The 13,398-nt window shown below is 51.5% G+C and overlaps 6 protein-coding genes across 6 annotated transcripts; 4 read left to right on the plus strand and 2 right to left on the minus strand.

Moving 5' to 3' along the window:
* Positions 1-291: 291 nt before the first annotated feature.
* BDP55DRAFT_560850 (uncharacterized protein) lies at positions 292-1,137 on the plus strand (the record flags this gene model as incomplete). Its single annotated transcript, XM_060570026.1, has 1 exon — positions 292-1,137. The coding sequence occupies one exon, from the start codon at positions 292-294 to the stop codon at positions 1,135-1,137; it is 846 nt and encodes a 281-aa protein (XP_060425249.1).
* A 2,530-nt stretch (positions 1,138-3,667) lies between these two features.
* BDP55DRAFT_636087 (uncharacterized protein) lies at positions 3,668-5,977 on the plus strand (the record flags this gene model as incomplete). Its single annotated transcript, XM_060572851.1, has 6 exons — positions 3,668-3,739; positions 3,873-3,898; positions 3,962-4,398; positions 4,423-4,760; positions 4,842-5,545; positions 5,572-5,977. 6 exons carry the CDS (start codon positions 3,668-3,670, stop codon positions 5,975-5,977), a joined length of 1,983 nt encoding a protein of 660 aa, XP_060425250.1.
* A 752-nt stretch (positions 5,978-6,729) lies between these two features.
* BDP55DRAFT_732489 (cytochrome P450) lies at positions 6,730-8,556 on the plus strand (the record flags this gene model as incomplete). The annotated part of the gene is made up of 5 exons (XM_060579945.1): positions 6,730-6,804; positions 6,891-7,676; positions 7,746-8,060; positions 8,152-8,318; positions 8,382-8,556. 5 exons carry the CDS (start codon positions 6,730-6,732, stop codon positions 8,554-8,556), a joined length of 1,518 nt encoding a protein of 505 aa, XP_060425251.1.
* Positions 8,557-9,442: 886 nt separating this feature from the next.
* Positions 9,443-9,947, plus strand: BDP55DRAFT_299892 (uncharacterized protein). The gene has a single exon (XM_060566619.1). The coding sequence runs from the start codon at positions 9,525-9,527 to the stop codon at positions 9,819-9,821; it is 297 nt and encodes a 98-aa protein (XP_060425252.1). The 5' UTR covers positions 9,443-9,524; the 3' UTR covers positions 9,822-9,947.
* Positions 9,948-10,074: 127 nt separating this feature from the next.
* On the minus strand, positions 10,075-10,793 carry BDP55DRAFT_732490 (uncharacterized protein; the record flags this gene model as incomplete). The annotated part of the gene is made up of 4 exons (XM_060579946.1): positions 10,075-10,528; positions 10,578-10,592; positions 10,644-10,717; positions 10,773-10,793. 4 exons carry the CDS (start codon positions 10,791-10,793, stop codon positions 10,075-10,077), a joined length of 564 nt encoding a protein of 187 aa, XP_060425253.1.
* A 706-nt stretch (positions 10,794-11,499) lies between these two features.
* On the minus strand, positions 11,500-12,279 carry BDP55DRAFT_719131 (uncharacterized protein). Its single transcript, XM_060578430.1, has 2 exons — positions 12,189-12,279; positions 11,500-12,121 (listed from the first exon to the last, which is right to left on the minus strand). The coding sequence occupies exon 2, from the start codon at positions 12,075-12,077 to the stop codon at positions 11,622-11,624; it is 456 nt and encodes a 151-aa protein (XP_060425254.1). The 5' UTR covers positions 12,078-12,121; positions 12,189-12,279; the 3' UTR covers positions 11,500-11,621.
* Positions 12,280-13,398: the final 1,119 nt, after the last annotated feature.

The raw sequence follows: 13,398 nt of genomic DNA on the forward strand, positions 1-13,398 counted from the left end.
TAACATCGATCAGTGCTAGTCTATTGAGCCAATATCGGCCGCATTGGCTCCCGCTTGCTGGTGCTGAGGATCAGGGGCAAAATCGAATCCTTCGCAGAATCCTCAGTCAAAAACATCGTATTCTGATGTGTCGCTCGATTTAAAAGCTTTTTCCTCGTCTTCACAGCTCATAAGTTTCCTTTTAATACTATTTCCCTGGTCCACCAGCTTTTCTTCATCAGCCGCTCGCTACAACTGCACGATCAGTCTCTCGACGTTCCGAACATGATCTCATCAACATTCCTCTGGCCAATGGGCGTTTTGCTAGCAGGCGCGTCGCGTGCCTTGGCGTTCGACCGCATCAGCATCCCGACCACGGTCAAAGCCGACACCGATGTCGAAGTCACCATCGAAAACGACATAGCGACCGGAAGCAAATCCTTCGATGCCGGCTTCACCAACTACAACCTCTATCTCTCAACCACTCCACCGGGATGGGGTACCGGCCCCGTGTGCGTCCTGGCGAACGGCACAAAGATCGATGTTACCTCCGTGACGGTGAAAATCCCCGCCGACGCGATCCCTGACGGCTCCGAATTCAAGATCACGGCGATGGAGTGGAATTCGGACCCGAACAAGGACGGACCTTCGGGCTTCCAATACAGCAACGACTTCTCCTTCTCGGGCGGCACCGGAGAATGGGGCAAGACGGAGCTCGGGGGCTCGACGCTGGGCGACATGGATCGCATCCCGTGCACAGCGTACTCGTGCGCACGCAAGTGCAATGATAAGTACTTTGACGAGAGAAACACGACCAGCGAGGATCCCAGCGTCTACAAGAACACGTACGAGTGCGTTGCCGCGTGTCCCGGCACGACGTTCCCGTCCTGGGATTCGATCATCGACGACAACGGGGATGGGCAAGGCTCGGGCTCCAGTGCGGGACCCTCGGGAAGCGCGACGGCTACGGCAGCGGCAACAAGATCCGGTGCGTCGGCGATAGCCTCGACGTCCCCGACAGGCTCGTCCACTTCTACTCCGACATCAGCCCAAAGTAGCAGCTCGCCTTCTCAAACACCTAACGGCGCTGTCTCAGTCACTTCCAAGGCCTCTGGCCTTGTCTTTGCTGGCTTAGCTATCACCTTTAGTTTCTTCTAGGCTCTAGTCATGAACTCGGCGGTTGTGGGCCGCATACGGACTTTCGTAGTGTACAATAGACGGTGTACTATACCCACAGATATTTAGACATTTGCAAACATTACTCATCAAGCCAATGGCCTTGCACACTACGCTTGTTTCTCGGCGAGAGCTCCGAATAGGGCAATGTATTCCCCTCAACGCCATGACAAATCCCATATCGCGAGACCGACCCTCCGCGGGCGAAGAAAAGGACATGCAACCCCTGAGAAGCGCGCTTTCTTGTCCCATGTTGATGCATCGACCTAGGACAGAATCAGTAATAATCTCCCCGGGGTTGTATGCAAATGCGATCCTAGCGACAGTTTCTTGGGCCCCCGAACCGTGAACTTAAATAGGTGACCGCTGCATCTACTCCGTACGGATAACCAATTGCCCACATATACAAGCTTTACAGACTCAGGTAGCCAGACGGGGGAGATCTTGCCCGCTATTAACAAAGCGAGTCCGATACATGCTCTCCCATTTGCCCGCTACATGCGCAACAAGGGCCATGCCAGTGCAGCCGATGTTTACGTCGTCTGAACATAATTAGCCCAGGTATGGAGTATACGAATTACGAAATACGAAGTGGGTGTTTCGTAATTTACCGACACGTGGCAGGAACCTCCTGTCAAGGTAGGGCGGCTCTTACGAATGCAGACTTATTACCAATGGCCCGGGTCAAGTACCTTATGCTTGTTGCTTGCTTATAGGCCACAACGTTGTGGTAGTACGCGCATCTGAAGCTCATGTTGATCTGGCATCAAAAGGTCGGCCAGTTAGATTCTAGATATGTACACTGGCACCGATGTATTCGGACGCGTAACCATTCTTATGTGAAGCGGTTGTGCTATTCATAAGGTACCTTAGGTAAAATAGTTTGCTTCCAATCGGTGAGAAGGCTCTAGGCTCCAAGTTCATAGGTTTGTAAATTGTAATTTAAATTATCTTTAGCTTCAATTGACTAAGTAAGAATCGAATGCATGCTATGACTCGAGACGACTGTGAGCTTACCACCTGTACACGTATCATAGCCGTGCTTGCCGTTGCAGAGGCGGCCGCCGGCAAGAGTCAGTGAGTAAGGACCTTGATGATTCAAGTGCCAGGTGTGAGCTCAATGCAAATGGCGAGACACGAATAATGCCTTGTGATCTTACATGAAAAAGCTTTTCTTTTCTCTTGAAGCACTGATATTGAGGCAAGCGTAGAGGCTGCGGGATCATAGCCGAGTAAGAGCCCGGGATCCGGTTTCCGAAAGATAAGCCCATGGAACCATCGACAATTCAGGCCGTAGGACTTCAATGTGGCATCTGGGGGGCTAAAACAACTGGAGGCGCATTGTTGCATTTTTGTGCTTTCTATTTTCCGAAGAAGGGGAATCCTGGAAAAAATTATCCATGGGCCCATCCCTAGAAGTCAGTATAACTCATAGACATCAAATACAACTATCGGGGCATTGGGTGCTTTTCGAACTTCGACTTGCTTTGATTCTCGAGGTCTGCTCATTGTGTACCTGCAGGGGTCGTTGGGGCTTGGCCGGACATAGCTCCCAGTAAAACTCGTATGATGACATGCAAGATAGAATTTCGATGCACTCCGCCTAACCCACAGCCCATTGATAGGCCGTAAGTAGCCCGACGTAACCCGGATCAGGTGAGCGTTCCGCAAAGGAAGCCTTGCCATTGAACGGAATGAACGTTGTATCGTCGGCGATTTCAAAACAATTTGAGCCACATTTCGACTCAGTCATTGTTCATGTTCGCGGTTCAGAATGTCGGCATTGCGGATTTTACATGGCTTTGATATCTTGGATGATGGGCCTTGCGGAGATTGAAACAGGGGACCAAATTATAACGTACATGTAGATCCAACGGTACGGAAACTATACATACCCTGGCCTGCTTTCCCTAGCGCATTGGGACATCATCCGGCGAGTCTCTACCAGATGTAGCCAGCAAACTGACAAATCACGACTGCTGTTCGGTCTCGCTTCCGACTACTAAGCATAACATCGCTCCTGAAAAGCTTGTGCTGTCCTGCTTATGTATGCGGAATGTCCGCTCTCTATCCGTACATACAAATTGCACTGGCCGGGCTTAAACCTATTAGAGTCTAAACAGCTACCCCTGTCTTGGCCCTTTCACCGCGACCGTGCGTCCCCGCGAGTCCCACGGATTCCGTGGCTGACAAAAACAAAAAGGCTCGAAGAACCCGTAGGCAAAAGGGAAGCTGTAGCCGTACGGAATCTCAAGCCCGACCTACTAGTCCAAGGGCAGTCTTCGAGAGGGCATCCTCATTACTTGTAATCCGGCGACGTGGGTTTTCTATCACATCATGGACCCAGAGCCGCATACACCGAAAACAAGCGTCATTCCTAGAGCTGTATGCCTTCCCTTTCGGAATCCGCGCCTGACGGTCGAGTATGCTAACGACCGGTATCCCACTGTAGTGCCATAACTGTCGGATCCGTAAGGTATTCATAACCCTATGTCCGAGTCCCCTGTCATAAATGACCGGCCGAGACCTTCCGGACCTGGTCCGCGGCACGCGTTCCGCGCCACCTTCTCCGCGCTCCCTTTCGGTTAGCATTCTAAGGATCACAATCGTCGGACTGACAAGCAGCATTCTAGACACGCTGCAATCGAGAGGTTCCTTGTTCCAACTGCGTCACATCGAAGATTCCATGCCGTCCGGCAGGGCGACACACTGCACAGCGGCCAGCAGTAGAAAGGGCCGAAAGGTACGAGTGGCACATGGGACCGCAACTGAGTATTTTGGGTTCGAGCTGACATTTCAGCCGCAGCCACAGCCCTGGCGCGCCAACAATTCATCAACTGCACGAGAGATTGAAAGCTGTTGAAGAATCTCTCAGGAATCAAAATGACCAGCCCGGCATTAGAGCGACGTCAATTTCCACACCAAATACGATTCCGACCATTGAGGATGATGCAGTCTCGCACCACTGCCTGTGGGAAGACCATCACGTCTCGTATGAGGGCGAATCCTCGTTCAGGCAACAGACTTTACTTGCGAGTCAAATAGAGGAGCTACGACTTGAAGAGGCTCAGACTCCGGGCGTGATTGACGAGCTCGCAACGTTGCGGGGGATTTGCCAACGACAAGAGACGCCCGTGGAATCACGATCGAACCGGAAGATTCGCCAGCCTCATTCTACCAAGGGGGCAGAATTACAACTTCCACCATCCGAGTTTGTGATTCGTCTTCTCCGAACTGTGAGCCGTGAGTACATAAATTCTCCCCTAGCCCTGCCCCCAGTCGGCAGAGTTGCTAAGCTGTCTTGCAAAGCAGACCATTCTATTTTGTTTCTATTCTACGCAGTCGAGAATCGCATTCAAGTCGAGGAACTATGTCGAAGGGTTTATTTCTCCGTAGAGCCGGTGACCATTGGAGAAGTCAACTTGCTAAATGGCTTCTTATCGGTGCTCCTGAGAGACATTGATTTCGAGTCGAATCCCGAGTTCAGTGCAGAAGAAGCAAACCGGTTATACAACATGTGCTACTCCAACTTCAAAGCGGGAGTTGAGACGTACGAAGTAATGGCGGTGCCTACATTCGAGCACACTCTCATATTATCTATGGCGGTCAGTGAGGAGCAACCCTGGTCCGTGCTATGCTATCGAGACGATCGAACTTGTGAACTGACTCGAGTTTTGGACATGTAGTGTCTAAAGGCGCAACAGGATGGTAACTTGCCGCTGCAATGGGGCCTCATGTCGGCCGCCGCCAGACACGTCCTGGCATTAGGTTATCACCGAAGAGGGAAGTTGGCAGCGTTACCAACCCAAGAGGCGCGGCGAGCACGACGACTCTTCTGGCACGTATACTTCGCAGACCGAGGACTGACCCTCACGCAAGGGAAAGCTCCGGTCATACAAGACATTGACGTCGACGTCGAACCTTTCGAAATCATTCAGACACCCGAGAGAAAACCCTGGGATACCTCGTTTTCTGCCTTTATCGAGTTCGGAAGAATACAATGCAAGATCTACGAAAAGCTTTACTCTCCAGCAGCATCCCGGTCGACAGACGAGGAGAGGCGGGCCGTGGCGGCTCATCTTGCAAAGCGTTTGTCAACGTGGTACGAATCATGGCGCAGCGTCGACTATACCCTTGCGTATCGAATAGAACTATTTCAATTCACATTTGATGCACTCGAGGTTGTCTATTATTCCATCTTAACGCTCATACATCGCGGGGCAAGCAGCTCAAATGCAGCCAGCGCCATCACGGAGGAATGCTTCGAGGCGGCCAGAAAAGGCTTGACTGCCCATGCCACTGCGTACCCTCGGTCCGCATCAGGAGGATACGCTTCTCTATTTACATACGCCGTTTGGTATGCTGCCATTCCTCTCAAAAAGACAGACACGTACGTGTCAGCTAAACCTCTAACAGGACACAGCTCTACTCCTCCTACACGCCATACATCATCACCTTTCTCCACTGCATCAGGAACTCGGACGCTCAAGATCTAAACCTACTGCGCTCCTCCCTTGAGATCAGCGAGCGCCTAAGCGGATTGGTGGAATCCTGCGAGAAGCAATACGAGTTATGCCGGGCGCTGTACCGCATCGCAGAGGCTTACATCAAGGCGAAGAAGGGGGTTGCATGCATAGCCGTGCCAGCGGAGACCACCATCACCCTACCCCTGCAGCAACCTACCACGGATGGCTGGCCCTGCTTCGAGTCGAATCTGGAAGCGAACGCATTTCCGGACCTCCACGTGGATGACTGGAATGGCTCTTACATGGGGCAGATGTCATTTACTTTGGAGAACCACCTGGGAAAGGGCGGCCATTAGCTTAGATGATAGTAGTGTCCGTCAAGCCATGTCTCGCTTCCAACGTCAGTCAAGCCATCACTTGATGCCGAAGTTAACAACCTCACAAGGCATCCCCAAATATTTTTGGCACCTCAATATAATGGACTTGGTGATCATAAAGCAGAAGATGTGGCAGAGCTTCGAGAAGTAAAAGTCGTGGGGATTTCCTCCTTAACTTGTTGAATGGAGTTGGAGAGATACCCCACACCTACGCACCGTTTCCACCTCAATCAACCAACGAGCGGTGCCGCAATCGTGCTCATTTACCCTTGACCTTGACCGATGAAAAATATCCGTGTCCGCCGCCATCTACCCGCACGGCCCGCACCTGTACAAGAGTACTAGCAAGGGTGAAGGAGGAGATATTGGAGCTGCGGGAGCCTCAGAATATGCCGGACATCCAAACCCGCATATCAGAACCTGATCGGCATTTGGGACAATGCCTGCGACGGCGTTTGTCTTTCTGTCTTGGCATTGACTTAGATGCGCAGCTGCAGCATCGAGTAACGTCGTCATCGGCCTTCGGACGGGTGCTAGAGCCCGAGCCTCGAGGTCAATTGCCGCGTGCATGCGTACTCTATCGAACGAAGACCTATGATCACATACTTATAGCTAAGGTAGCGACCATAGCTTGATATTATGAGCATTCCATCATCTCTTTACATCCCACTTTCCGCATATCTTACATACGAAGCAGGGGCTATCAGCTTCGGCCCTAAACATTCCCCAACATGGAGTCTACGACTGGAAGCCCATTTCCAAAAGTAGCCCAGCTTCTTTCAGCCCTCTTTGTTGTGGTTTTCTCAGTATGTGCCAAGCTCTGAGCACTTCTGGTACTATTGTACTATTTAATATCGTCTCTTACCCGCTAACACCATTGGCTGTGTGCTAGTGTATCTCCTATGCTCTCAGCAAAGCTTTCTACAATGTCTTCTTCCATCCTCTTCGAAGATTCCCCGGACCCAAGTCATGGGCTGCGAGCCGCATCCCGTATAGCCTCGCCCAGGTCGACGGGGAGCCTCACAAGCATCTCCTAGCCCTCCACGACAAGTATGGTCCTATTGTCAGAATCGCCGACAACGAGTTATCCTTCATCTATCCTGATGCATGGAAAGACAACAACGGCCATCGAAAAGGGGGCGTACCCGAGAACACCAAGGAGCCACTAGCCATTCTCGGCAACGAACACAATCTTTTTGGTGCGAACCTTGAGGACCACAGTCGTATGCGTCGCGTTCTCTCGCACGGGTTTTCTATGCAGGCCATGAAGGATCAGCTGCCTCTCATCTCGGCCCACGTCGACCTCCTGCTACAACGGCTGCGGAAGCACTCAGCCGGTGGGGCTCATCCTGTCGATATGGTGTCTTGGTATAACCGCGTCACGTTCGACGTCATTAGTGACCTGTCCTGGGGTGAGCCACTGGGATGTCTGGAGAAAGAGCAGGATCACCCGTGGATCGTGGCCTTGGGACACACCGTCAAGTACCAACTGTACCTTGGAATCGCCAAACACTTTCCGGCCTTTACCACCTTACTGAAAGCCTTCATCCCGAAGGAGTTGACTAGACTGGAGCAGGAGAACTTCGCATTGGCTGCCGCGAATGTCGAAAAGCGAATCGCCTTGGCGGATTCCCGCCCAGATTTCATGGAATCAATGATCCGACAAAAGGGGGAAAGAGTGAGTCGCAGTATCTAACTCAAGATCGATGTTACCATTGATGGCTGACTGGTTATCTTCTATGACCAGGAGATTCAAAAACACGAGATGGTCAGCAATGCCTTCCTGCTCATGCTTGGAGGTTCTGAGACGTCCGCGACCGCACTTTCAGCAGTTACGTACTTCTTGACGTCTCACCCGGCAGTTCTGTCCAAGCTCACCCACGAAGTCTTGTCTACGTTTCAAACGGAAGAAGAAATCAACATCAACTCAGTCCAAAACCTCCCATACATGCTAGCTGTCTTGGACGAAACCCTACGGCTGAATCCGCCTCTTCCTGGCTCTTCGCCGCGCGTGGTTCACAGGGGGGGCGACACGTTCAATGGGTTCTTTGTCCCAGAAGGCGTAAGTGACCCTATTTCCGCTATCCGCTGTTGGGAGACTACCTACTTCGTAAGAAGTCTGGACTGTAATTACTAACTAATTTCTTGCATAGACCGTCATTGGAATTCCTCAGTGGCCAATGTATCACAGCTCTCAGAACTTCACGCTCCCTGAGTCCTTCATCCCAGAGCGCTGGTTGGGTGATCCTCGCTTCTCTAGCGATCAAAGAGAAGCCAGAAAGCCGTTCAGCTATGGGCCGAGGAACTGCATTGGAATGAAGTAGGTCAAGCCTAAGAAATTTGTCACAAGACTCTGAGTACCTTAACTAACAGACCTTACTAGCCTTGCGTATACCGAAATGAGGATTATCCTGGCCAGAATCATTTGGAATTTCGAGATGAGACTTTCTCATGAGAGTAGGAAGTGGACCGACGGGCAGCAGGCGTGGGTTGTTTGGGACAAGCCCGCGTTGAAGGTGTATTTGACACCCCGTGATTCGGTTCCGTCTAAGGCTTAGAATGCACTTCCCGATTGGGGATATTTTCTCTGCTTACGATGGATTTTGGAGTCACGATGCAGATGTTTGGGGGGTTTGATCAAATCCAACTTAGACTGCGTAGCATCAGCTCCAGACACGGAGTTGCGGAAGTGGTGGGCACGATAACTCAAGTGTCTGGGTCCAGGACTGGGCATTGAACGATTCTTGTGGTGATGGCTACTGGAGCGGTTAGATCTACCTGATTTAGACCTGTGGATCACACTATGAACGCGAAAATCCAGCGATTCGTCAATTGGCAAGACTGAATACGATTATACTGTCATTGGTGGTATGGACCTATCAACTTCTGCGGTAGTCATCTCGTCATGCCTCTCGGGTGCGATCGAGACCCATGCATGTTGAGAATGTTTCTTCCAACACCTGGCATTACGCGCTTCCTTCCGCGTCTTCCTCATTCCCATTGCTAGATACTTTTCCACGGCTGCGCCTGGTGATCGAATCCAGATTCGAATTTCGGTTCTGGGAATGCGGGGTAGGACCCGTGCCTGCAGAGGAGGTCTAGTATCATTACGTTAGACCACCTCAATTGTGAAAGTAGGATGTTACGATTCCAGGAACCAAGGTCTCTCAATCACCGTAAGACTCAACGACATGCGCTTGACATAACTTCATGCATCTATCTGTCCCTGTTCGGGCAATTCAAGCGCTTGTCACACAAGCTGCTACGACTCAGGAGGAGACATATAAAGATGGGCATATCGCGATAGTAATAGTACATCTTCGAGCCAGTGGCCATGAATCATTATCAACGCAGACAACATGACCCCATTTGAGCTCTTATACCTTGCATTCATCTCACTTTTCTTTGGATATGTCCAGACCCGAGAGAATACCGCCAATGACTTGACGAAGTTGCCTCAGTTTCCTCACAAGCCCGAATATTCATCCTGACGGACATCCTCAATGAACCTGATGATCAGATATCAATGGTTCGCTATCTAACCTACTCAAACGAGTTTGAAACCAAAGGTCTGATCGCCACAACCTCAGTCAGGATGCCGAACGAGACGCATCCAGAGGCTATCGAGCTTATTATCAAAGCATATGGCGAAGTAGTTTCTACTCTAAACAAGCATGTACACCCCAACGCAACCTTCAGTCCCGCCGAGGATCTCCTGAAGCTTGTGCTTGGTGATTGTCAGCAGCCTCCCATTGGCTTATCTTCTCTAGGTTTACGGCCGTCAGGCTCGAGGGGGCATCCTCGCATGTCATTCTCCAGGTGAACAACAACAAGGGTCAACATCCAGTTCGTAGGTATAAGCAGATTCTTATCCATGACGAAGAGAGTCAAGAGTAAATAGACAATGGGATTTCTTGCACTTTATAGCCTGCAGGTCGCTAGCTTTAACCTTCGGAACTGTTAGGGACGTGAACAGGCGCTCACGTGCAGAAAATACATGAGAGCATTTTCTGCATTTGTGCATGGGCGACTACTACAGGCTTGCCAGTGCATATCGAACAGCGGTTTCGCGCAAATCATTGGCGTTCCTGCGGTGTAGTAGCATGGCCTTCTCCTTCAAAACCCCCTTGCCTAAGATAGGTGTCCACCAGCGCAGCCTCAGTGCGAGTCCGAATCTCGTCCAGCGCGGGCTGGGCGGTCAGCCAACTTGCCACCAGCATGCTCTTCATCTGCCAGCTTGAGCTAAATCGTCTGACGTTGTACCAGTCGAGGTTGTGGCGTCCGAGCTCCGGTTTCCAGGGGAAGTTGGCGATCAGGTGGAGGCGCAAGATGGCGGGGTAGTTGTCCAGCTGCAACATAGACTCTTTCACGGCAACGACGTACCATCTGGTGCTTCCTAGTACGAATCCTAATGAGGATCCGACGATGAAGGGTAGTGCGGCGGTGCCCCAGATGCTACTCCCTACGATCGCGGCGGAGAGCCCTATGACAGCGGCCGTTGATGTGCCCGCAAGCATGCTCCGGAGCATGCTAAGATGATGTCAGCTTGACCACGTACCGTGAGATTGAGGGTGCGTACAGAAGACCCGGACCACTGTTCGAAAATTAGCTTGGATACGGTATGAGGAGAAGTGATCGAACTAACTTGACATTGCCCCATCCGCCCAATATCCTTAATAAGTTGAAGTGAGGTTGCGCATTGGCGGTGTACTCATTGACCTTTGAGCCTGTTTAGCGAATCTTCCTTGCCGGCAAGAATTCAGATATAACATACCGCATACTCTTGGACCGACATTTTGTCGTGGAGCCTGCAAGCTTCTGTAGATATGTCGAGACACGCGACCATCACAGGAGAATGTTGACTGAAAACATCTCTGTTTGATCATAGCTTGGGCCCCAGTATTCTTAGTCAGCTCGCTAAACCGTCGTTTCATTGGTCAGTGCGGCAAATTTTCGGCTATCCAGGACCCCGGCGCCAGCTCCGCACGCCGGCAGGTCCACCCGGCACCGTTGTCCGGACCGGGCATGATTCCTTCTTACCTTACCTTAGTATTTAGAGGCCAAAGCACTGACCTGTCAGCATTTTTTCGAAAAGAACTACCCAGCTGAAGATCGACTGGCAGCCATAAAATACCAGGTCTCTTGCGGATCTGACGAGTGACATATTTAATGAGTTATGGTAGTCTGAATGACAAACTTCAAATTTTAGGTCAAGACGTGTGCGAGTGAATTCATGCACTACCTTAGCCGCATTGCATACATGAAGAACGAGACTTTCTTATTGATCGGGCAGCATATCATTCCAGATGATGTATTCGAAAAATAAGTTTCATCCAGAACTAGGTGACAGTCTGCAACAACAGGCCCTGAACTCGACCAGGATCCTACGGCACTTGAGCAAGTCCCCTGCTAGCCAGGCTACCCTTATGACAATGTTTTCAATTCCACTTGAAGAGCGAAGGACAACAACGCAGCACGCATGGGCCGCAAAGAATTGGTGACAACGAAGTCTGATTTTTTCAGTGTCTAAAAGCTAGAGTCTAGTCAAGCTACAGGCCTGCTATGAAGTTGGAGCAGCCACAAAGGGGCGCTAATGACAGAATGTCTAAATGGGCTGATCCTGCTAATTGCCAGCTGCCTTGCCGCCTTGTGCAGAAGAGCCAGCTTCGTCAATTTCCATGGAATCTTCTTGCGTAGGCGTTCTTGGCTTGGCCTTTGCTGCGGCCTTTTCCGCCTTCCTCTGGTTCATAATCGCTATCGCCCGCCCAGTATTCAGAGCCCTCTGATATGATCGCCTTTCTTTATCTCTTGGCTCAGTCTCAATCTTTTCAATTATAGTGGGGGCCTCTAGGATCAAGAATCTCCTCTTGTCTGCGTCTGGCTCCCATTCTTCCATTTGTGCTTGGCTGGCTTGGACTATACAGTAATGGCAAGGATAATCCCGGGTAACCAGCTCCTCTCGCGCCGGAGAGAAGCACTGGCCTTCGGGGAAGTTGCGAGCGTCATTGCAAGGGGAATTTAACATTCTTTCGCGTCTGCCACAGCATTTGGGCCAATAGATGATGTTGAGTTGGCACATGTTGACGTATCGATGAGCTTGATAAGTCAACGGCGTAGAAGAGACTGAGCGACACGGTGAGTATTTCTGATTACAGTCGAAATTCAGTTACGTGAGGATCAGTAAACCTACTGGTGATATGTGTTGAAGCTGATGCGTTTGAAGGCTTATCTATGTGACTGTGTGTTCACTACTGGATGGGTGTGTTGTTGTTGTTGTTGTTGTTGTTGTTGTATTTAACGCCGTGGCGGCCGGGCTAGAGCCCTTACCGCAGACCTCCCGAAGGGTATATGGCGTGGAGGGCCGTGAGCCAAGGCTACCTACTCTACAGTACGTCGTCTCTTTACATCGTCCTCCAAATCATGCCTTGTGGCCACTACGCGTTCTGTCTGTCCCCGGTTCCCGCTGGTGCCCCAGTTTCATTCTTTCCCAAATCGTCCCTTGGAATCGGGAGGTTCTTTGTAGTCCGCACTCACATCTACGTAGGTGTGGATGCTGCTACCGCAGACAGATCTTCTGGAAGAAGTCCGTCACGCGGAGAAAGGCCTCGAAGCCTCGTGGGTCGGTGATTAATCTCTTGAAGTAGGCCTCGAGAGATCCCATAGGGCCTATGGGCTCGGGCATACTGCGAGAGTGGAGGGTCGGCCACCGTTGCCTCCTCGCCAGCGTTAGTCGACAGTAGACCAGGTGGTCCACGTCTTTCGCCTCTCCACAAGAGCACATCATTAGAGCGTCGTCGTGGTTGAAACGTCGGTGATATTGCTCGAAGTCCCCGTGACCCGATCGTGCCGCCAGCAGGTGATGTAACGTAGCCCGCGGCAAGGCCAGTTCAGGAGGGCTGGACAGAGCTGCCTCAAGCCCCAAGTCCGCGTACCGCGGCCTTCGCTCTTTATACCACCATCTCCTGTGCTGGCTTTGTAATTTTTCCCTTGCAAGCCGCTTGATGCCCGCTAGTGTTGCCATTTGACCCATCCGCGCCGGCAGTGTCGTTCCTTCTTTGGCCAGCCGGTCCGCGGCCTCGTTTCCTTCGATGCCCTGGTGTCCCGGGGACCAGTGCGTCCGTATATCAAATATCCTGGCCGCTTCTTGGATTTCGAGGAACGCGTCTTGTGACGAGTCCGGCGCCTTGCCGCGGATGCCTTGTATAACGCTGGTGTTGTCGATACATATGTGGATTGGATGACCGCGATTGGTGAGCAGAGCCCTTCTGAGGCCGGTTCGCGCCCCTTCGACCTCGGCGTCGAACACTTCTGCTAGTCCGAGTCGGCCGCACCCTTGTGCTATGCGTTTGGAGTCTCGGTAGATGACGAAGCCGTACCCCACGGCTCCGTTCGTCGCCCTG

The sequence above is a fragment of the Colletotrichum godetiae genome (assembly GCF_030913485.1).
Source record: "Colletotrichum godetiae strain CBS 193.32 chromosome Unknown BDP55scaffold_49, whole genome shotgun sequence".
Classification (NCBI taxonomy): Eukaryota; Fungi; Ascomycota; class Sordariomycetes; order Glomerellales; family Glomerellaceae; genus Colletotrichum; species Colletotrichum godetiae.